This window comes from Coenobita brevimanus, chromosome 101 (assembly GCF_032717465.1).
Source record: "Coenobita brevimanus isolate Jiangsu-jjx chromosome 101, ASM3271746v2, whole genome shotgun sequence".
NCBI lineage: Eukaryota > Metazoa > Arthropoda > Malacostraca > Decapoda > Coenobitidae > Coenobita > Coenobita brevimanus.
The window spans coordinates 60,058,054-60,083,106 of record NC_137054.1 but is presented as its reverse complement, the minus strand read 5'-3'; the positions used below and the strand labels follow the sequence as shown (position 1 = coordinate 60,083,106).

General features: G+C 42.4%; 1 protein-coding gene across 1 annotated transcript in view; it reads right to left on the bottom strand.

The window, feature by feature from the left end:
• The window catches only part of LOC145415050 (glutamate [NMDA] receptor subunit 1-like), a 529,989-nt gene that overhangs the window by 374,281 nt on the left and 130,655 nt on the right, over positions 1 to 25,053 (bottom strand). Inside the window, exons 5-6 of the mRNA XM_080284465.1 lie at positions 12,256 to 12,356; positions 1,557 to 1,730 (exon numbers count right to left, since the gene is read on the bottom strand). Coding sequence (XP_080140591.1) covers positions 1,557 to 1,730; positions 12,256 to 12,356 — 275 coding nt within the window. The remainder of the gene's footprint in view (positions 1 to 1,556; positions 1,731 to 12,255; positions 12,357 to 25,053) is intronic.

Below are 25,053 nucleotides of genomic sequence, written 5' to 3'. Positions count from 1 at the left end.
AGAGATCCAGTGGTACCAGAGGTAGGCTGCAAAATAATGCTGACGTTGTTTGTGCATTGTGTCGAGGAAAGCACGTCGAAATTGTTGGGCATGAATTGAATGCTCGTGCTTGAGAGTATCTTGAGTGTGTAGAGGAGTTTTGTTATTTAGGGGACATGTTCTGTGCTGGAGGTGAGGCTGGAGCTAGCTCTGTACCTAGGGTAAGGAGTGGCTGGAGGAAGTTCAGGGAGCTGTTGCCTCTCCTAACACTGAGGGGGCTCTCCCTCTGTTCTAAGAGATCTTTGTATTCAGCATGTGTTAGGAGTGTAATGCTGTCTGGTAATGAGACCTGGGCAGTAAAGGAAGAGGATAATCACAGATTCAACATACAGAAATAACATTAATTAGACAGATGTGTGGTGTGTCCTTGAATGTGAGGCCTCGGGAGTCTAGGATTGTGACTGAAATGTTGAGAGGAAGAATGGGATGAATCTATTTGTGTTGTGATGAAGGGGTATACTGAGATGGTTTGGGCATGTGGTGAAGATGGAGGATGACAATTAGGTCCAGAAGGTGATAATTGCAAACACTGGGAGTAGGGCTGCTTGTGGCATACCAAAAAAGACCCTTAGGGATAAGGGACTGAACAGGGAGGCTGACAGAGATCGAGCAGAGAGGAGAGCCCTCATTAGGTGATCAAGACCGACACATGCAAGCATGATGGGGCCTTTATAAACAATACATAAACCCACCCCTACGTACTGGTATACTGCACTATATACTGTAATGAAAACCCTAATTTCATAATGAACCAATGTGTGATGAATAGCTTATAAGATGACTAAAAAGTCTGGAACTTTCTTCTAAACATGATCACATTTTCCCTTACAAAATCATTATAATTCCATAGGAAGTGTCACTGGTTGATATACAATTGATACTTTCACTTACATGGCTGCTAACATGCAAATTACAATCATTTGTTTGTTTCAGGATGGTCTATGAACTTTGTCAGTACTGGGTGTGTTGATGTCAGTGATGAAATAATAGTATGGTGCTGGAGTTAAAGCATAATGCAAAGTGCAGTAAAGTGAAATAACTACCAGTTAAAGTGTGTTACAAACTAATTTTTACTCATTTTTGGTGGTAAGCAGCAAGTGGAGTGCAGTGAAATGGAATAAATACTAGTGTAGATGAGCTGGAACTGGCAAGTGCATTAGTACCTACATGAATAATGTGGGTGTGAGATTATGGCTGAGTCTGCAACTGTAACTGAACAGCTGAAGTAACAGCGCAGACACCTAAACTAAAGCGCTGATGATACCCTGGTGGTTAATTGGAGACTGATGTTGTTTCAAAGTTATAACTATGGTATGGGAGTGGACAAGGCTTGATGGTGATCTCTTATGACTACCAGGTAGCCTTGGACTTATTTTGCATTCTCAAAACTTCTTCATATTTTTTGCTGAATGCCATCAAATTTATTAGGCACCGATACAGAACAGTACTTATGCAATATTGGCTAACTGTAATAAACCTGTGACTATACAGATAACTGGAATCAGAGAATAACTCACAGGCTGTCAGTGATGTGAGCATCCTCATCAGAAGCGTTAACTAGCTTGAGTCCAATGGCACCAGGTGGGACGTGGTTGGCATTGAGAGCCTGTTCAGTTACAACCCACACATAACCGCGTCCTGTCATGTTCATGTAGTTGGCATCATGGAAGATGGTACTTGCATCCTCCTTGCTGTAAATGCAAATAAAGACAACATACTGTACTAGTCTCTGCTTCCCTCAGAGTTAAGTTCCTTAAATAAAGTAGTAGGTATAATGAAATACTTATGAATGACTAACTATAAAATATATTATGCTACAGTAATGATATACATTACCCATCCAAGATGCAAGATATAGTTTTAAACAAAACAAAGCTGAAATACTATACAAAAAACACAAAATACAGTGAACCCTGAAAAATTAAGGCTTAACATTCACCCATTCATAACCCAATCCTGTATTGTTCTTGACATCACGAGCACAAAGGCTTGGGCTAGGCTACTTAATCCAGACATTTAAGGCAGGAGTGACCAGTTACATGTCCCTGAGTGGCATTTATTAAGCAATAACACACAACTATCCCTTGGACTCTTTACTCTTTGGGGCCACATCCAGTGGCCACAATTTGGCCTACTAAACCACATGGCATCCATTTACAGGTTTTAGTACAGTAAAACCTCCATTAATCGACTTTCGGATTAACTGCCAATCCCGGACCCCAAAATAAATAAATAAACATATGGCCAGTTTTCGTTTTCGTTTTTAAAGGCTCCAACATGCTTGCATGTGTCGGCCTTGGTCACCTAATGGCGGCTCTCCATGCTGCACGATCCATTGCAGCCTCCCTGTTCAGTCCCTTAACCCTAAGGTCACACTTAATGACCTCGTCCCATGTCTTTCTCGGTCTACCCCTCATAACCCCACCCCCAATATTAACACTTCTCACCTTCCTCACCCAACTATCATCCCCCATCCTCTCCACATGTCCAAACCACCTCAATCTACCTCTCCTCATCACAACACCAATACACTCCAGTCCCATCCTACCTCTCAACTTTTCCATTGTAAACCCAGCCCCTCCAGGCCTTGGACGCAGGGACGCACTGCACATCCACCTAATCATTGTCATTTCTGTACGTCTGAGCCGGCGAATGTCTTCCTCCTTCACTGCCCAGGTCTCACTGCCATACAGCATTACACTCCTAACACACGCTGCATACAAAGACCCCTTAGCACGTAGGGAGAGCCCTCTCAATGTCAGGAGAGGCAAGAGCTCCCTGAACTTCTTCCAACCACTTCTCACCCTAGCCACAGAGCTAGCTCCAGCCCCACCTCCAGCACACAACATGTCTCCTAAATAACAAAACTCTTCCACACACTCAAGAGATTCACCAGCAAGTTCAATTCTTTCACGTCTGACGATCTCCACCTGCTCACCCCGGCACGCCGTATACATAAAATCAGCATTATCTCGCAGTCTACCTCTGATACCACTACATCTCTTATGCACCCATTTATCACACACACCGCACAAGATGGAATTACTTCCCACGCCCTTGTGGCAAACTGCACATGGCCACTCTCCCTCGTCTTTGACAGTACCGCCACCAACCCTAGATATCATCACTTTTGTTTTATCTGCATTTACCCTTAAACCCTTTTGCCCCATACCATCTCTCCACTTCCTAAACCTTTCCTCCGCCTCCCTTTCATTCTCTGCAATCAACACCAAATCATCAGCATACAACAACTCCCACGGGAGTCCGTTTCTAAAGTCACGTGAAAGGGCTTCAAGTACCATGATAAACAACATGGGACTCAAGACTGACCCCTGATGCACACCAACATTCACGGAAAACTCATCACTCAAATCTCCATTCACTCTCACCTGGGTGTGAGCACCCACATACATGGCCATAACCACCCTAACCAGCCACTCCTCCAAGCCAAGCTTTCTCATTGCCCACTTCACCACCTCTCTAGGGACTCTGTCAAAGGCCTTTTCCAAATCAACAAAAACAAAATAAAGATCCCTTCTCCTACCAATATATTTTTCCTGAAGCTGTCGAACAATGAATATGGCATCAGTGGTCCCCCTACCTGGCATAAACCCAAACTGCATCTCATCAATATTCACTCTTTCTCTAATCATACCTTCTAAAACTCTCTCCATTACCTTCATTATCTGATCTAAAAGCTTTATACCTCTATAATTCCCTCTTTCCAGGGCATCACCCTTCCCTTTATACACATTTACAATTACACTCTTCAGCAATAACACACAACTATCCCTTGGACTCTTTACTCTTTGGGGCCACATCCAGAAAATCAACTGATACATTTTGGTGGTTAAAACTCATTTGAAACACAGCGATATCACCAGCAGTGAAGGTGTAGGTGGCATGGGGAGGCTGTGTGAGTAGGTGAATTTAGGTCTGATACACACTTCACAAACAGTCATGCTCCAGTCCCGGTCTGATCAAATATTGTTAAATGCATCTCTACGGGGGTGTACACACTGTCAGTCATGTGCCGCTCAGAGTCAGCTCCCTTTCTGGTCACAATAAAAGCCAGCAATATTTTGACTGGACGTGGACAGTCATTTCTGTGATATGACTGGTCAAAGAGTGAACAGGTGTGGCTGCAACAACAGCACACATGGTGAGTTTCTGGTATCTCAGTAAGTGTGAGTGACTGTCCAGAGTGTATCAGGCCTCAGTCTTCGTTGAGATACTGCAGAGTATGCAGCTCCTTCTGGCTCCGTATTTGTGCTTCCACGGGTTTGCTGATGTGACAATATCGCCAAAAAGGCAAAAGGAAACGTGTTGTGCTTAGTATCAATGAGAAGCTGAACTGAAGGAAGGAAGATCAGTAGCAAGCCTCACGGATGAGTACAGTGTGGGTGTTACAACAGCGAAAGATCTGAGGCATAATCAGGATAGGATAAAAACTTTTTCTCTTAAGTCTGATATAAGTGAAAAGGGAAAGGAAGCCACCTCAATCTGAAAAACACTGATTTTACCAAAAGGTGGTGAATTAGAAGGGTACACAGTTCCTCACTTTAAGCACTAGAAGCACCTTCCCAAATCAGTTCTTCTTCTTCTTCTTCTTCTTCTTCCTGATGGTCTATTATATTTTTCTGATTATTTCTGGGATGGTAAATAAACATATCATATTGAAACTATTTTCCCATCATTTTTAGCTAGGTTCTGCTGTATCAACTCTTCTTTGGATTAGTCAGTGTAATGGTGGAAGCAGCTGTCCTTACCTAGAGTTTAACTAAACCTAAGCTAACATTTTTTTTTTTTAAATAACAACAGAGGGAGGAAAAGTAAACGAATAAAAAAAATAATCCATACATCAGATTAATGGTGTCCTCAATTCATAAAAAGTCTGTAACAGCTGGACTTGAGCAGCTGTACGTTGAAGTTTGGGGGGAAACAACTCTGGGGAAGTGAGTTCCAAAGAGATTCAGATTTCTGATAGGCAGAAGCTCTGCAATAAAGCAGTGTGACAATTCAGTCATTAGTGCTATCGGACGCCCATGTAGCACTGGGGGAGGCATGGAGAGGTGGCACAATGGATGCAACTTCATCTGAGTATTTGCCAAAAAGGTATCTGTAAAAATAATGCAAAGGAGGCAACATTCATTCTTACCTGTAGGGGAGGTAGTTTATTGTAATAGTAGGATTATTAATAATTCTAACAGCTTTGTTCTGAATTTTGTCTAGCAGTTTAGTGCAACCTATTCACATCCATTCCACAAGGATGAGCAACATTCCAGCTGAGAGTGGACGTGACTATTATAAACTACAGCTACTGCTCATCAGTGAAGAAGCTACAAACTCTGTACAGTACCCTCGCGTCTAGTATGGTATTTTTGTCAGACAGTACTGCCGTACTGGACTAAATCTGTACTGAACAAACAACAGACCTTATAGGAAAAATGGATAATGTCAGACAAGCCTTGGAAAAAATCAACCCCAAATTCAGCTTCACTACATTTTGACACAACTAAGATTTTACCAACCTCAAAAGTGAGTGATGATGGGCTTGGGGGGGGGAAGGGGGAGGGGTTTCCGAAGCTGCAGGAGGTCCTACTGACCCCCCTGGAGGAAGGCTGTCAGGATCCTGAGGAGGTCTCTCTGCCTCAACCTCCCTCATAAATCCCTCATAGTCACACACTGACACATCGTTGTCTTCATCATCAAGGGGAAGTGCAATACTGTATTGGCGCGGCAGTACTAGGTAAACGTTCCTCGGTGTTGGCCATCTTAGCGCGCAAACACAGGTGGTAGTGCTGGACGTAGCACGTCAGTACTATTGTTACAGTGCAAGACTCTAAGGTTGTTATTATCATGCTCTGGCAACCTACCATTCAAAAGAGCATTTGATTTCGTGTATAATACGAGACGCATGTGATTAGTGTATGTTCGTGTATAATAATATTTGTGTGTGATATACTCATGCATAACAATATAAGTCGTGTATAACATGATACGAAATCGGAGGCACTTTTGAATGGAAGGTTGCCAGGGTATTATAATGACCTCAGAGTCGTGTGCCGCGACTAAAGAGAACTCCTCAGATTTGGCCCACTTTGCGTGGCTGATCCATACTAGTCCAACAAATCCGTACTACAGTAATAAATTTTTTTTTTTTTCTTTTGCCAACCATACTGGACGAAAATAGTACTGGAAAAACGTGTACTGGATGCGAGGGTACTGTACAATAATCCAAATTTCGAAGAGGTGGTTTAGCAAGTGATCAGACATACGAGGTCCAGCTGTGGTAACTGTTAAGTGAAACACTGAGAATTTCAACACTTTTTCTCGGGTGTCTGCCCTTTCCTCTCCTCTATCTGTCTTTCATTCCATCCTCTTCTGTCTTTCTTTCCTTCATTCTTTCCTTGTCCTTCTGCCTACAGGTGACTTTACACTCTCTCTTCTCTCTATCTTTCTGTCAAACTTTCCTCTTCCTTCTGCCTGTGGGTGACTCTACACTGAGTGACAAGCCAAATGGTTTCCTGTACACCAGGAAACCATTTACTGTGCTGGGTGGTAACCATATAACCAAATTTTGGCACTGGTGGTTTAGTGGGTAATTATTGCGCTCCAATTGGATTGAGCCAGTAAAGGTTATATCCAATGGGTGATTAGGGTTGACTGCTTATGTAATGCCACTCAGAGATGAGTGAGGCTGGTCACTCTCATCTAAAATGTCGGGACCAACTGCCTAGTCCCGGGCTCCTAAGCTTCTCATGAGGAATGTAGGATTGGATGATGGATGGATGGAGACAGGAATATCTCCTATCTCCTATTAGTAGTCTGGATGCTTGTTCTTGAAGAAAGTCTGATTTAGCAAGATTTATTACTGCTTTTGCGTGGTTTCTAGCAATTTTAAACTGACTGAGTGATCCAGATGTTTTTTATTTTGAGTAAGAGTTATATGCTAATGACTTTTGGGCTGATGCTCTGGCACAATTACTATCAAACAATTTTGAGGAGTTCGATCTTTTAGTGAACTGTTGACTTGGTATGAATAAATCCATTCATCCATCATCCAATCCTACATTGCCCCATGAGGAGTGTAGGAGCCCAGGGCTAGGCAGTTGGTCCCAACATTTAAGATGAGAGTGACCAGCCTCACTTATCCCTGAGTGGCATTACATGAGCAATCAACATCCAACCACACATTGGATGTAAACCTTCACCGGCTTAATCCAATTAGAGCGCAATAATTACCCACTAAACCACCAGGTGCCACAATTTGGTTATATGGTTACCACCCAGTGTAGTAAATGTTTCCTGGTGTACAGGAAATTATTTGGCTTGTCACGCGGTGTAGAGTCACCCACAGGCAGAAGGCTGAGGAAAGAATGAAGGTAACAAAGACAGAGGAGGGAGTGTAAAGTCACCCATAGGCAGAAGAACAAGGAAAGAATGAAGGAAAGAAGGAAAAGGAGGATGGAAGGAAAGAAGGATGGAGGAGAGGAAAGGGCAAACACCCGAAAGCAGCACTACATCAAGTGAGTAAATCCATACCAACTAATACTAAGTCATTAATATGGGACTGGGTAAAACTTATGTCACTAGAGAAGAAAGACTGCCATGGAATGTCAGCAAGATAATTTCTGAATCCATCCCAGTCTGCCCCATCAAAGTGCCACCATGTCACCCTGACAGGTTCAGAACGAGGAGGTACTGTACTGGGGAGCCAACTAAAGAGGCTTTGATGAGATTGTGGTCAGAGGATCCAACTGGTGACACTACTTCTATCCAGTGCTGATCTGAATTATTTGTCAGGAATAGATCCAAGAGACACGCATTATGGGCAGGATTATCTGGAATTCTGGTTTCTTGCTTTACCAACTACATGAGATTAAACGATTCTGAAAACAGCTTATATTCTAGACCAGTATCATCAGCCTTGGCAGAATGCAATAACCATTCTACATTTTGTACATCAGAATTACCCAAAATGGTATTTTCAGTGGTAAGGGTGAGGTTATGATTAGGCAACTGTGTGGATATGGAGTCAAATACACTGGGTTCTGAAGACGCATTGGGGGAGTGATAGACTACACAGACATATTTGGTAATATTTAGATAATTTAGTTTATACAGTGAATAATCAAAATTAGTTGAAGTGAAGTTCAGAACAGTGTCAACTGCAAATTCAGGTGCTACCCTTGTTATGAAAGTTTGTGAGGAGGTGGTAGCCAGGAAAACAAAATGGGGATATTTCAGCAGAGGGAGAAATTTTGGATTCTGTGAGGAACAGGGCTAGAGAGGATACTGATTGAAGAAAAAAGTTAACTGAATTCAATTTGGTACTAAGACCATGGATATTGGTCGAGTATAGGACTGAGCTTGCGCTTCTCCACTGACAAGCGTGAACTGCATTTGCAAGTGACCGGGAGGACCCTGTGCTGCCAGCCCTACCCTGCCAATGGTAGCAATGTGAGCTACCACTACATTTGCTGATGATAATGCAGTAGCCATTGCTAAGGGGGAATGCAAAAAGGTGTGATATCAAATGTGCGTCTAGTGTGATGAAGACAGTTGAAGGTAGAGGTATTATGAGAGTATGCTGGCCTACTCTCTGTGTAAGTGAACGCATTGAAAATGTTCAGCAAAGGGGGATGGTCAGGACCAGATCCTGAGGGCTAGTGAAACAGGAGCTCCAGCTCTCCCTGTCACCAGCTTGGCATCCATCTCAGGTGTACCACCCTGTTTGACTGGTGCTACAGTCTACTCCCTCAAAATAATTGAACCCTTTGGTGTTTATGGGTGTGGTGCAAATTCATGCACTCATTACCATTTGACGCAGGCTGCTTCTGTGCACATTTCAATTGCTAGTTACCATTTGACGCCAGTTGCGTCAAACGAAATGGCCCATTTTCTTGGTTATAGAATGATTTTGCATCCATTTCTAGGTGAGAACAATGCACTACTTGCATCCCCGTGAATTCCTCCACCATGCTCAACCCACCCCGCTCTGTGCGTCGCCCTACTGCCCAAGTCAGTGTGCTATGAGCCTTGCTCAAGCGTAAGATAATTTCCTTTCGCGTTCCATAAAATCGGCCCTAATTGATTCTTTATACACTAAAATGCAGCCAAATAAATTCCCTATAACTTTTTCTCAGCAACATTTATCATAAAAATTATATTTCTATAAGAAAAAACTGAGAAAAACTGAAGTAAAAAATAAATAAATTAAGGCATAATTTACATTCGGCTGATCTTTTTTACAACACCATAAGCAAGTATATTTATTCAGGATTATGGTGAAAAGAAATTACAATTATCGAAGCATAAATAAGGGTGTGGGTATAAATTGTTTATCAACTATCGAGTGTGCAGGAATAGCATGGTGACAGGGGAGATCTCTCAGTGTGTGGCCTTGGGCACCCAGGACCGTGTCCCAAGTACTCGCTCGCAGCTGGACGCAGCCTGCGTTGACTGGTAATGAGAGGGCTAACCTAACCTAACCAAACCTAATTTCCAGTTGGGAAATGGGAAATCTTTCACTATGTTTGAGTAAATTTCTTCCATGATGCCAGAAACAATCGTAGGTATAGCTTAAGGAATGGAATAATACTGTAATAACATGGGGAAAAAAATTAAGCAGGAAAATGTTTTTTAACCACCCTGAAAAGTGAGAAAAATACTGAAAACAAACTAGAGGAATACGAACTAAATTGGTGAGGTCTTTCTGCTGCTTACAGTAAAATGTACATTTACCATTAGAAGAATCAGTTTACTGGTGGTTTTCACAAAAAAGATCAAGTAGTGTTTCCATTCGTGGTTGTTACATCTAGCACACGGCTGAACGTCTTGCCCAGCATCTCGGTGTAATAAATTTCAAGGCTAGTTCTGGTTGGCTTTGGTAGTTTTGTCAATGCCATGACATTAGCAATTAGTTCATGTGTGGTGAGAGTCTCAGTGCAGATGTTGAGGCTACAGAGCCTTTTCATGAGAAACTGAATGAGCTCATGCAGTCTGCCAAACTTGAAAATTTTCAGCTTTACAACACAGATGGAACCAGGTTACTTTGTTATTACAGTACGATATTAAGTAAAACCTCGATATAATTGACTTTAATAGACCAGAATTCGCTTTTATCGGACTTGAGGAGCTACCAAACTAAGTCCCATAAAGCCAGAAGCAGTCCAGACTGCCTGACCACTTCAGCTGTGTTTAACACAATAAGGTAAATAAAAGACATGTTTATCAACGTTCAGTACAGTATTATTATACATAGCATACCATTTGATTAATGCAGTGAAGTTGTAACACAGTGCAGTACTGCAATGTAAGTCAAAAGAGCTTAAAAACTGTTCATGTGATCCAGACTAATGTCTGATATAACGGAAAAAGTCTGGATTAGCAAGGGGAAGTCTGGATGTCGCTTTTATTGGAATTTCGCATTTTTCAGAATGGTTTGGGCCCCAATTAGTCCGTTATAGTGAGGTCTTACTGTATGTTCTTTGACATGATTATTCACAGTTTCTGTGCTAGATCATATTTATTTTACTAAAGTAATTAATGTTTTAAGGCAAATGCTACTGAAATATGAATGGCAAATTAACAAAAATGGATAGAGGGATTTAAATGAGGTAGGTTAGGGATAGGTCACTTATTTAAAAAGGTATGTTTTATTCCTGCAGACTTTATTTACAATTAACCGACCTTTTGGATTATCCGTCAGCTCCTTCCCCACATATGTGGGCAGTTAATCAAGGTTTTACTGTATATGCTTATAACTCACTATGGTAAATGGTTTCCTGGAGCAATGGTAACTATCTGGCTTGCTAAGCACTGTAGTAATTTCAAGGTGGTCATACTTAAAGAGTACATGGTGGACACCCCCATGGTTTACCATACACATAGAAAATCAATCTACCTATAGCCAGATGCCTTAATCCCATAAGGGGCAGCCGTTTGTCTTTGAGTTACTTGTTTTACGAGGAGGGGCACTAACCCTTCGCCTACCCACTTGCTGACACCTAGGGAACACGTATGGGTTGGTTTTGTGGTTACCATCCACCGCTATAAATGGCTCCCGGGCTTGTAGGACACCATTAGGCTTGTCACTCAATGTAAAGCCATCTGAAGTGGGAAGAACTGTAATAAAAAGTGACAGGAAATATGGGAGAAATACGTAGGGAGGAGGGCAGACACAGAAAAAGAATGATAAAGGTGATGGAGGGAGGAGGCAGCACTATATCAAGTGAGTGGATAACGGTCGCCACACCTAACACCACGTAGAAAATATACTGAGTATTAATATATGCCAATACGTTTCAGGTTCGTAGGGTAGACAGGGGCACTCACTATCCACTCAATATAACGCAACCTTAAGGTGACTGCACTAAGTAGGAGGCCAAATGTTTCCTGTAATCCAGGAAACCAATGCACTGTGTGATAAATATATAACCAAGTGATGCCGTATGGTCTAGCAGATAAAGGTGCTCCAACTGGATGGGACCCATAAAGGCCTACATCCAATAAGTGGTTTGGATTTGTTGTTGATACATTTACAATGCTACTCAGGGATGAGTGAGGGTAGTCATCCTTAACTTAAATGTCAGGACTGAGTAGCCAAACCCCAGGCCCCTACATTCCAGTTGGGGCAAAGAAGGACTGGATGATAGATGGTTAGAAGGTTGGCTGGCTTGCCTGAGGGTTTGACTAATGGTGGAGGTCGAAATTTGTTATAACTTACAGTACATCCAGTGCATGTATTCATATGTGGTTATAAATTATGAACCAGGAATTGGTAAAATAAAGACACAATGTGTTATTACTGTTTTTAGTGCTCCATGATTGAACCGGTGAAGGTTTATATCCAAGGGGTGATTGGGGTTTATTGCTCATGTAATGCCACTCAGGGATGAATGAGGCTGGTCACTCTCATCTTAAATGTAAGGACCAACTGCCTTGCCCTGGGCTTCTAAGCTCCTCATGGGGCAACGTAGGATTGGATGATGGATGGATGGACAAAAGTCACTCACCAGGAAATCTACAGACTAATTTTGTTCATGGTAATATAGAAGTACAGTAATAAGAGCATTTAAGTTCATACTGATTTGGAATTAAAGATGAAAAGGTACTTTAATCAGCAGGTCTCCTACCTTGTGCCCAAAACTGACACCTACTATACCACTTCACTACCAACATTACATAACCTATCAAAGCACTATCACTTACTTGGCATAGAGAAGGATGACTCGTGCTGATGCTTCCCTCATCTCTTTTAGTTTATCCACAAAAGAGTTAAGTCCAGGTTCAAATTCTATCACATTCTCCATCTGCAGACAAATGAATGAAAGGTAAGAAAAATACATGAATATGTGTGAATCTGTAAACAATTTCATTTTCAGCCCAATGTGATGCCACGTTAAGTTTAACATATTCTGACATTTCTGTGCTATTCTAAATGCACAGTGAGGTTGGATGATGAGGAAATGGATAATAGGAGTGCATTTAAGTACAGTAATCACTCTAATATCCGGACGCCCAATAACCGAACATCCCCACTACCCGGACCTAATCGTCCTGGGATCCAACATTCCCAAAATGGTCCACACACACACACACACACACACACACACACACACACATACACACACAAAAAAAAAAAAAAAAAAAAAAAAAATTCCCGTCCGTAATTTGAACTTGCCACGCGCGCCGCGGGAGAGCATTGTTTTGGCGCATCATTCCTCTGACGTCCGATAGAGCGCCGCTGCATCCTCCCCACTTCCCGCCTGTCTCTCACCGCGAGTGAACGTACGCTCCTCATAATGGCTGCCCACGTGATCGCTTTTGTGGTGGTGCCCTACCTGCTGCAGGGCCTCCTGCTGCTCCCGGGCCTCCTCTTAGCGTGTGTGATGATGGCCCCGCCACCTGAGAAAAGGAAGAGAGTGGTGTTGACTCTGGAAAAGAAGAGGGAGATATTGGAGAAAGTTGATGCGGGTTGGTCTTCTTCCCGCATTCTCCGCGAGTATAACCTGGCCCGGTCGACTTTGTTCAATATCAAACGTTCCCGAGACAAACTCATGCAGTACACGGCTGACTTCTCGTCAAGAAGCAAACGCAACGTGGAAAGGAAGGTTATGTTTACCCCCAAGTTTGCAGAAATCGACCGATCCACGTTGATTTGGTATCGACAGCAACGTGCAGCTGGTGTGATGGTACGTGGAACGGAGCTGAAGGCTGCTGCTGAGAAGTTCGCAAGGCTTCACGACGCCCTAGACTTCAAGGCATCCGAGGGTTGGCTCTTCGCGTTCAAGTTGCGACATGGCCTTACCAACCGTAAAGCACATGGCAAAGCATTGGACGCTAACGAGGATGGAGTTGATGAGTTTCGGCTCAAGGTGAAAGGCTTGATCGACAGGGAGAGCCTAACTCTCAGTAAAGTCTACAATGCTGACGAAACTGGCCTATTCTATCGCTCACTGCCAACGAACACTCTAGCCGAGGAGACGGAGAAGCGTGTACCTGGCCACAAGCTTTCCAAGGAACGGATATCTGCTTTGTGTTGTGCCAGTGCTAACGGCATGCACCGGTTTAAGCCCGTTGTTGTGGGCCATGCAAAGCAGCCTCAGTGCCTTCGTGGGGTGATGGATGTCCTTCCTGTCGTCTGGTACCATTCTTTGAAAGCATGGTTCACAGCTGTGATTTTCAAAGACTGGTTTCACCGTCACTTTGTCAAGGAGGTCATCCATTACCAGACGAAGACACTGGGAATCCCTCGCGACCAGGTAAAGGCTCTCCTTCTACTCGACAATGCACCTGCCCACCCATGCGACAAGGACTTGGTGGCTAAAAATAGTCGTATTAGGTGCATGTTTCTGCCACCTAATACGACTGCTCTCATTCAACCAATGGACCAAGGAGTGATCGTGGCAACAAAGCGCCTATACCGTCGGAAGGTCCTGGACGAGGTGATGGTTGTTCTCGAGGACGAGGACGAGCGCAGGGAAGGACGGGACACACGAGGCAAGCGGACTTTGGAAAACCTTCGCCGCTACAACATCAAGTCTGCGCTGTACAACTGGGCTAGTGCATGGAAGGAAGTCCCTGTGAAAACTCTTGAAAATGGTTGGTCTCGTCTGCTTCTCGGAACAGATGTGGAGTACAATTTTCTGGGCTTTGACGTGGATGACTTCCATGCACGGCTACGTACGCACGGCGACGATGTTGATGTGGACAATGTTCGTGAGTGGTTGGATGACGACGAGGGCGATCCTGGGTATCAGACGTTGTCTGATATCGAGATCGCGTCTTCGGTTGCTGGTGTCAGTACCGAACTTGAAGATTCCGACGATGAAGGCGACGATGATGCGGACTCCTCTCAGCAGGACACTATTCCAGCCATCCCCAGGCTGGGCGCACTCTGGGAACATCTAGATTTCGTCCTAGACTACCTGGAACACCCGGACTGCGACAGGGAGATGGGGCCCTTGGGACTCGTGGAGGAAGTGCGTGCTTTCAGGCAGCGCATCATCAATCGTCAGAATCGTCGGTCATTGCGTCAACCATTGACAGTTTTTTCAGGCTCGTGACCCCCGCTGTGCCCAGCCGTGGCTCCATTCCGTTGCCTCCCCAAGACAGGCCCTCATGCTCCGAGCCACAGCCCAGCACATCAGCCACGGTGGAGTCACCGCTCTACGTGAGTTTGCGGCTTTCTTCAGAGTCCTCTGCAGTGGGTACGCCATCACCACGACCCAGCGATGCACCCCTAGGTCGCCTGCCAGTGATACTCTCGGACTCTGACAGTGAATAAACAGCAAGAACTTCTCCACTAGACCACACGGGAATTTTGAGTGTTGTGCAGTGAAAAAAATGGTGTGTTGTGTTAAGGTTTTCAAGTTGAGAGAAAAGACTCAGTAGAAAAGAAATTTAACGTAAACAGACTTCTTTGTTTTGGCTTTGGAAAATTTAAAAAAATTGGGAAAAGTTAAAGTGCAACACTAAGTTACAATGGAGCATTATTTGGACAAAAGTGAACACTGTGAAGAGAACGGACTTCTGTGTGTTATTGACTAAGCTCAGTGCAAGACTTCAGGAAGAGTGTACTGCAAGTGCTTCAGGAAATCGTTCTTACTGTCAGAGTCCGAGAGGAGGCGGTTATTCATCAAGGTGGCCAGGGACTTGCTGTAAGTAGCCAGAATGTTTCATACTGTACTTTTTTCCATACTATACTTACCAGAATGTTTCATACTGTACTTTTTTCCATACTATACTTACCTCATTTCACTCTTTAATGTCCTTTATTGGTGTGAATAGGGTGTTAGTAGCTATGCATGTGCAGTAGGAATGTGTTTTTCTGAGTTAGGCTAGGTTAGGGTCCATAAGTACCAGAATGTTTATTAATGTATGAACATACTTCCAAACCCTCATTTTATGTTTCTTTTGCATTTATTTCAGTCATTTATGTGCCTTATTGGTGTGATTTGGGTCTCAAATAGGTGCTATGCATGTCCAGAGGGAGTTGTATAGGTGTTTCTCTGAGTTAGGGTCCATAAGTACAAGTCCATAAGCTGGGGCCCAATATCCGGACAAAACCAATAACCGGACCTACCTATGGCTCTATTACGTCGGATATTGGAGTGATTACTGTACTTGGGTAGTGTGATGAGTTAGAATGGAAATTTGGAGGATGAAGTGCTTGAAAGGGCACAACAAGGAAGAACGGTTGTTGATTATTTGAAAGAAGTGATGAGAAATAGGGAAGCAAGAATGGAAGTAAAAAAGTTGCTGCATGACACAACTGTGAAACTAGCTTTAACATAATTATGGAAATGAAGCTTGGATCTTGTTGAGAGGACACAAGGCAAGAGTGAGAGCAGTGGAAATGAGTTAACTGAAAGGAGCATGAGGAGTTACATGGAAAGACAGACTGACAAATGAGGAACTGAAGGTGCGTTGTGGTGTGGATATGATAGGAAGCATTAGGAGAAACACACTGAGGTGGCTTGGCCATATGGAGAGGATAGAAAGCAAGAGACTAAAAAGGAAAGTGTATGTGTGAGGTGGAGGGGGGGGGGAGACCGAGGATGAGATGGAGGGATGGACTGGAGAGGTGTATGAAAGCGGGGTGTGAGAGTTGGGAGGAGGGCAGCAAAATGGCGGGGAACAGGGAGACATGGAAGCAATTTGTTTGTGGCCACCCCTTAGGGGATTAAGTCATCTGGTGATAGATAGACAGAAAACTTATTATTATTATTTTTTTTACAGCATTATCCTCCCAAGATATATTAATTAAATCTTGTATAAATTAAGGTCACTGTACTTTCCACTAAACATTTTAGAAGGAATATCTAGTATACACAACATTTTCCCTTCCTAAAATTCCCTTGTTCTTCTCCAATTAATTCCATGGTTATTACCCTAACTCCATCACTAAGTCTCCTACTCTATGCAGTAATCCCTTGGTTATCACGCATAGCTGGTACCAATCTTGGTGCATGATTAACGAAACTGAACGATAAAGAAAGCACAGAACTATGGGGATCTATCCTGATTGGTACTAGGCATCCCAACTGCAAGCCCAACTTTCCTCTTTACATATATCACAAACATATGTAGACATGGCTGGATTAAAGGACAGTGATGAAAACGACAGAGAGGAAGCATGCGTCACAGAGAGACCGGAGATGGGATTAAGGTATGGGTTCTGAGAATTAGTGGTGGAGAGTTAGTGGTCTTCACCACTGAGGATTACCAGTAACTCCTACAGTGGGGCCTCATCTCTGAACCCCTCAAAGCCATCAGAAACTACAGACAATGCACCATCACTGTCAGCAGAAACCAGCTCATGTGAATGACAATTATGATTTTGAGCTGAAAAATGTGCGATAACAGCAGGAGTGCAGATTTTCATCTTGCAATGATAACAAAACCCAGTATAACCTAAGTGTGCAATAACACTGTGCTGATTTTTCTCCTATTACACTGAGAAGTGAAATACACTTAAGATTTTCTTTCCCTTTTTCCCTTATTTAGAGGAACAATTATACCTGACTTCCAATCCTACAAGATCCTACCTTCCTTCCAGTCCAATCTGCACGTCTTCCATATCAATTCTATCGTGAAATCTCTTCAACATTTCAACATTTCTCTAAACACTCTATCGATTCCCGGGGCTTTCCCCACTTTGCCTTTCTTCACTGCTTCTGATACTTTTGTTCTACTGATCTCTTTCCCCCTACTCACCTCTTTTCTCCCAGCCATTTCCCAACCACTTATACTTGCACTACTTTCGTTTCCTACATTCAACAATTTTTTAATGTGTGTTCTCCATCTGCTACCTTTTTCTTCCTTCTCCACCAACATTCTGCCATTGACACCTTTCATGATGATGATGATGACAAAAAATAAATAAATAACAGCAAGTTGGGCAGTGACTATGTAAATGAAATGCTGATCAGTTACATGATCAGTGTGAATGTAGCCTCATTAACATGCTCTGAAGGCATTCTCCAGCACTGACCATGTAAATGATCCCTTCGTCATATAATGCCCGATACAAGGTGAATTGCCTTGGTTAACGCAGCCCACAGAACATTAACACCTTCAATCAGATTATATATCTCACTGTATTCTTGCTACCTCCAGTTTATTTTACTCAGTCTGGGGAAGAACTTGTGTGTTGCAAGAATTAATGAAGGCTATGTCATGCCGCTCCAATTTGAAGTAATCTCTACTAAAGAGAATAAAATCTTCTGGACAGAGCAACAATAAGATATGCAATTCATTACTGAATTGAAGACTTTTCCAGGAATGGAAAAGGGGTGGTAGCAGAGGAATACTTGGCTTCTGAGGGGCCCAAAAAGAGGTGGAAGAAAAAAAGAAGAAGAAGGGGGAGGGAGCCAAATCTAAATCTCAGTGACTTTTATTGGAGTGCCTTAATAGTACTGAAAGGAGTAATGTGGAATTTAAGTTGGCAAAACAGATGAACTGAGAAAACTTGATATTACAGGTGAGCAATACGTGTGAAGAATGATGAAGGAAAGGTCGTGTTGACAGTGAAAACATTAAAGATGCTTGTGGAGAGCATTATAACCAGTTGCTGAATGAGGAGTTTGACTGAACTGGGAAGGTTTGAAGTCAGATGATACAGTGTTTGGCCCTTGACTATGACTGATACTGCAACTGTGACCCAGGCAATTGGAAGGATGTAGTTGGGGAAGGCGACGGGTATGGCTGTGTTGACTGCTGAAATGATGTAAGGCCTCAGGAGATATAGGAGTGGGTGTAGTTACTGATTTGAATTTCCCAAAAGCAGACTTTCCTGATCTACCAAATGACTCGCTGAGATGTCGTAAAAATATCCCCGCTAATACCAGTACACCAGTCTTGTATGAGACAGCCCTAGCATGTATTCAACATGGATGGTGGGTGTTAGTGCCCATGTGGTGACATGTGGAGGTGTAGGAGGACTACTGGGCCTTGGAATAGGTCAATGCCCCCGAGAAATAGGCCCTGAAGCCTTTGCCCAGAGTTGGACATGTAAAATATTTATATATACAGTAATCCCCGTGCTATTCGGACACCCACTTTCCAGACACCCCACTTACCTGACATTGTGGGCCAGGCCCTTCAGAACCCAAAAATAGCCAAAAAAAAGAAAAAATCCCCTCAAAATCCGAATTTTTTCCCACCCGTAATTTGAAATTGCCGCGCAGCAACGAACAGATGTTTACACCACGGACCCTTCACCCCTTTCTTCCCCCCCCCTCCCCCCTCCCCTGTCAGGGTTACCATTTGGTATTTTTCATTACCAAATGTGGGCCAATTTGGTAAAGAAAAATTTGTTTGATAATGAACCAGAATAATGCATTACCAAACAGATTTTTCACATGTATGAGGATACACAGGATGGAGATGGTAGATTGTTTGCTCTCTCTGATTAATCTGCTAGCCTACATAGCGTGAAAATAATCAACATGCTGTTAATTATAAGGAGAGTGATTACATGTATTTCCACTTGTATATATAATTACAGTAGTGAAGAATAAAATGCTAGCTTTACGAATTTGGTGATGAAAAGTTAAATTTGGTAATGAAAACTGAGGAATTTGGTAATGTGGCCATTGCGATCTGGTAACTCTGTTTCCCCTTAATCAGCAGTTACTGCCTAACTCCGATCGAGAGTAGATGATTATCGCAACGGATGCCACATGTGCTCGTTTTTTGTGAATAAACAGCGAATAAACTGCAATACCTCACCACTAGACCACACGGGAATTTACAGTGTTGTGCAGTGTTAAGAAATTAGAATTTAGAGTGCAAAGGATTAACTGTGGAGTGAAATTGGCAGTTGAAACTGGTGGTTGAAACTGGTGTGGTGCAGTTAGGAACAATGTGCAGTATTAAACAATTATAACTCAAAGTGCAAAGAATTAAGTGCCGCACAACACTGGATTACTGTACGTGCTTCAAGAGCATTTTCACCACTGCTAAATCCTTAGAAAAGACGGACACGGACGTGCTGTAAATACCCTGACCGAGGTACAGTCACTTTTAATTCCTCATTCTTTGGTTCCTTTTCATTTATTTCATGCTTTATGTCCATTACTGGTGTGAACAGGGTATTAAATAGGTTTAAATAAGTGCTATGCATGTCCGGTAGGGAGTTATTTAGGTGGCTTTCAAAGTTAGCCTGCGTTAGGGTCATAAGTACCAGTCCAGCAGGCAGAGGCCCACTTTCCGGACGGGACCACTTTCCGGACATGCACTGGGCTCTATTACATCGGATAGTGGAGGGATTACTGTACTGTATTTATATGTGTGTGTATATATATATATATGTGTAAAAATATATATAAATATATATATATATATATATATGTATATTTATGTATATATAAGTAATCACTCCAATATCCGACGTAATAGAGCCATAGGTAGGTCCGGATATTGGTTCTGTCCGGATATTGGGCCCCAGCTTATGGACTTGTACTTATGGACCCTAACTCAGAGAAACACCCATACAACTCCCTCTGGACATGCATAGCACCTATTTAAGACCCAAATCACACCAATAAGGCACATAAATGACTGAAATAAATGCAAAAGAAACATAAAATGAGGGTTCAGAAGTAGGTTCATACAATAATAAACATTCTGGTGACTGGCTCCTGGACTGGTACTTATGGACCCTAACCTAGCCTAACTCAGAAAAACACCTTCCTACTGCACATGCATAGCTCCTAACACCCTACTCACACCAATAAAGGACATTAAAGAGTGAAATGAGGTAAGTATAGTATGGAAAAAAAGTACAGTATGACACATTCTTATGTCTGGATAGTGGGGATGTTCGGATATTGGGCGTCCGGATATTAGAGTGATTACTGTATGTATATTTATATGTATATATATATATGTATATTTATATATATATATATATATATATATATATATATATATATATATATAATCTATCTATCTCTCTATCTATCTATCTATTGCCAGATGCCTCAATCCCGTTCGGGGTGGCCACAAACAAATCACCTCCACGTCGCTCTGTCCCCCGCCATTTCACTGCTCCGCTCCCAACTCACACCCCCCCCTCTCATATACCTCTCCACCCCACCCCTCCATCTCATCCTTGGCCTCCCCCTCCCTCTTCCCCCCTTCACCTCACTCACATACACTCTCTTCGTCAGTCTTTCACTCTCCATCCTCTCCACATGGCCAAACCACCTAAGTGTATTCCTCATAATGCTTCCTATCACATCCACATCCACACCACAACGCTCCTTTATATCCTCATTGTCAACCTGTCTCTCCATATGACTCCACAGGCTCCTCTTAAATAACTCATTTCCACTGCTCTCACTCTTGACTTGTGTCCTTCCAGCAATGTCCAAGCTTCACTACCATATGTTAGAGTTGGTATCACAATACAGTACTGTCATGTAGTAACTTTTTCACTTCCATGCTCACTTCCCTGCCTCTTATCACTGCCTTCAAGGAACCAGCAACCTTTCTTCCCTGCTGTACCCTTTCAAGCACTTCACCCTCCAAACCTCCATCCTTACTCATCACACTACCCAAGTACTTAAAGGTACTCACATTTTCCAATCCTCACCATCCAATCTCGCTGTACATTCACTGACTTCACATGTCTCAAAGATCATCACTTTACTCTTCCCTACATTCACCTTTAGATTCCATTTCTTACACACTCTCCCAAACTCATCCACCAAGCCTTGCAGCTCCCCTTCGTCTTCATTCAACAACACAGTATCTTCTGCAAACAACAGTACAGGGAGTTTCCAAACACTACCCTCTCTCACCAGGGCCACTCCAACATCCACTACCCTACCTTGTACCTCTTATATTACCCCATCCATGTACAGACTGAACAGATGGAGACATGACACATCCCTGTTTCAACCCAACCTTCATAGAGAAAAATTCACTCAGTTCACCATCCACACGCACTGCAGCCTTAGCACCATCATACATACTCTTCACAGCATTCAACAACTTCCCATCTACTCCACATATTCTTAATACTTTCCACAATCCTTCTCTATCCACCCTGTCATATGCTTTCTCCAAATCCATGAAAGCCGCATACAACTTCTTTCCCTTCTCTAGAAACTTTTCCACTAAAGATCTAAGAATGAATATCTGATCTACACAACCTCTTCCCTTCCTAAAGCCTCCCTGTTCTTCTCCAACTAATGCCTCTGTTCTTTCTCTAACTCTGTCAATAAGTATCCTACCATACACTTTTCCTATTATACTAAGAAGACAGATGCCCCTATGATTACCACACACTTCTTTTTCCCCTTTTCCTATGTACAAGGGAATAATTATACCTGACTTCCAATCCTCCGGGACTCTACCTTCCTCCCAGGCCAATCTGCACATTTTCCACATCCATTCTACTACTATCTTTCCCCCATACTTCAGCATTTCACCACACACTCCATCAATTCCTGGGGCTTTCCCCGATTTAACTTTCTTCATTGCTTCCACAACTTCTATACTACTGATTTCTTCCTGTCTTCTCACCTCCCTCCTTCTCCCAGCCATTCCCCAGCCACTTATACTCGCATTACTTCCATCCTCTATGTTCAACAATTCCTTAAAGTGTTCTCTCCATCTCCTCACTTTTTCTCCCTTCTCCACTAGTAATCTACCATTTTTATCTTTCACTCCCCTGCTAACTTCACTTCCACCCTGTCTTACTCTTTTCACCTCTTTCCAGAACATTTTCTTACAGTCCCTCCACTTTACACTCAAGTTCCTTCCAAATTCCTCATTCGCTCTCTTCTTACTCTCTCTTACTAATCTTTTCACCTCTCTCTTTCTACATATAACTCTCTCTTCAGCCTCTCAACTTCTTTCACGCCCCTATTTCTCATCCCTTCAATCTATGCTTTCTTCTTTTGTGCCACAGCCTGTCTCACCTCTTCATTCCACCACGCTGTTCCTTGCACACCCCTCCATCTTCTCTTCATCCCACACACCACATCACATGCTGCACATATTTCTTCTGTAAATATCCTGCACACACCTTCCACGTCCCCCATCTGCTCCAATTCATATTTGCCCAATCGTTCCTCCACTTCTCTCTTATACTCTGCCTTTTTCTCATCCTCTTGTAACCTTTCCACTCTCCTTGCAACTACTCCTTCCTCTCGTCTTTCTCTTCTTCTATTTCTCCATCTTACTTGGATCCGAATTCTGGCCACCATGAAGTAGTGGTCAGAAAGTCCACTCCCCCAACCTCTATAAGCTCTTGCATCCATTACACATATTCGCATCCTTTCATCCACACACACATAATCAATCATTGCCTTCCTTTCATTCAGTTCACCACCCACCCTTCTCATCACTCGCCACGTATACCTGTGGATCATTTTATGCCTGAAGAGAGTATTGGCTATCACCAACCCCCTCCCAGCACAAATGTCCACTAATGCACTGCCATTCTCATCTATCTCAGCAGGCACACCCCTCTCACCAACTATTCCATCCACCTTCACATTCCCTACTTTACAATTCATTTCACCGATCAAAAACACTCTCTCATTCCTTCCAAACTTTTCCATGCACTCTTCCATATCTATCCAGAACTCTTCTCTCAGTCTGCTAGAACGATCTTGCGTTGGCCCATGCACACACACAATTGCCCACATTTGTATTCCAACTTTCAACCTTACCCACACAATCCTAGACCCAAGTGATCCATACTCTCTTATGCTCTTCTTTCATCTTTTACTCACAACTATACACACTCCTTCCTTCGCCCTCTCATTCTCACCTACTCCTGCACATATACCCCATCCATACTCCCATTCTCTCACACTTTCTCCTCTCCATTTTGTTTCAGTTATTCCATATACATCCACTTTCGCACCCTCAAGCACCTGGACAATCTCTCTCTCTTTCACCTCATCATTCGCTCCTCTTACCTACCTAATTGTATCTTTACAGGAATGAGTCAAGCTCATTAAACCATTTTTATCATACATATCCTTAAATTTACGAATAGTTTTGGCACACACTATTTCATTCGGTAGTGCATTTCACTGATCAATTGCCCTATTCAGGAAACTGAATTTCCTTACGTCTTTATTGCCTCTCTTTTCATGTACAGTAGTTTTTAGTGTCCTCTTGCTGATCCCTAGGTTATATATTCATTTATGTCTATTCTGTCTTTCACTGAGATGTATTTATATAGCATAAGCTGAGGCAAACAAGACAAGACTAGTCCTTGTAATACTATAGAATGAAGATATGAAATGGACATTATAAAAAATGCAAGGGACCTAAAAAGGACAAACAAGGATTGGATAAAAGCAGCAGGTATATCTAAAGATATGACAGCTAAGGAGAGGGAGGAAAGTAAATGCAGATATGAGCAATTAAAAGAAAAACTAGAAGAAAAAAAGAAAAAAAGGTGAGGAAGGATGGTTCATCAAAGGAGGAAGATTACTGAGAAACAGACCTCAATAGGATGATGCTCCAAGTAAACACAGAAGTAATGGTAAAAATGTAAATGAAACATTAAGAATCAGACTACTCAATATTCAAAGCCTAAGTAAATAAAAAATTGTAGAAGTAAAGAAGCTGATTTGGATGATGATATTATTTGTCTAACAGAAATCCAACTTAAGTTTGATAAATATATTTTAACAAATGGACGCAGTAAGACTGAAAGTTCTAGAAGCTTAAATGATAGAAAGGGATGAGGATTAATGATTATACACAAACCAAATAAAGTAGAAATACTACAGAAACCAATAAAACATCCTGATTTATTACAAGTAGAGGTAACCTTGAGAGGATTTAAATTTAACACTGATTTAGTTTAAATGTCTGTTAATGACAATGAGAGGAATATGAAAAACAAAATGATTATTGAAAATAAAATAATAAAATGTGAGGACGAGGCGTATATACTGTATTATTAGGTGACTTCACCAGACACATAGGCTTCCTTGGGGAGCGAAAAATATATAAAAAAAGGTGAAATAATTATAGATTTGATGACCTGACATGACCTAACTCATCTAAATAATGTGATGAAGTGTGATGGAGTTTATACTTGGTCAATAGGGGACAGAGGTAGTGTAATAGATTATTGTCTCATAAATAATACATTCACTGAACAGTTTCATTCTATCAGTACAGACCAAGACAAAGAAACTATAGACTTCTCTCATCATAATTTACTTACGGTCAACTTCAAGTTGAAGGAAGTGAATGGTAGATTTGATAAGGGAGTGATAAAAAAATACAGGTATATTAATATCTATCTATCTATCTATAGCCCGATCCCCTAATCCCACAAAGGGTGGCCGCAGACAAAACGCCTCCAAGTCGCTCTGTCACTCACCATTTGACTACCCTCCCCCCAACTAACTCCCTCCTCCCTCATATACCTCTCGACTCCATCCCTCCACCTCATCCTCGGTCTACCCCTCCCTCTCCCTCCCTCCACCTCACTTACATACTCCCTCTTAGTCAGCCTTT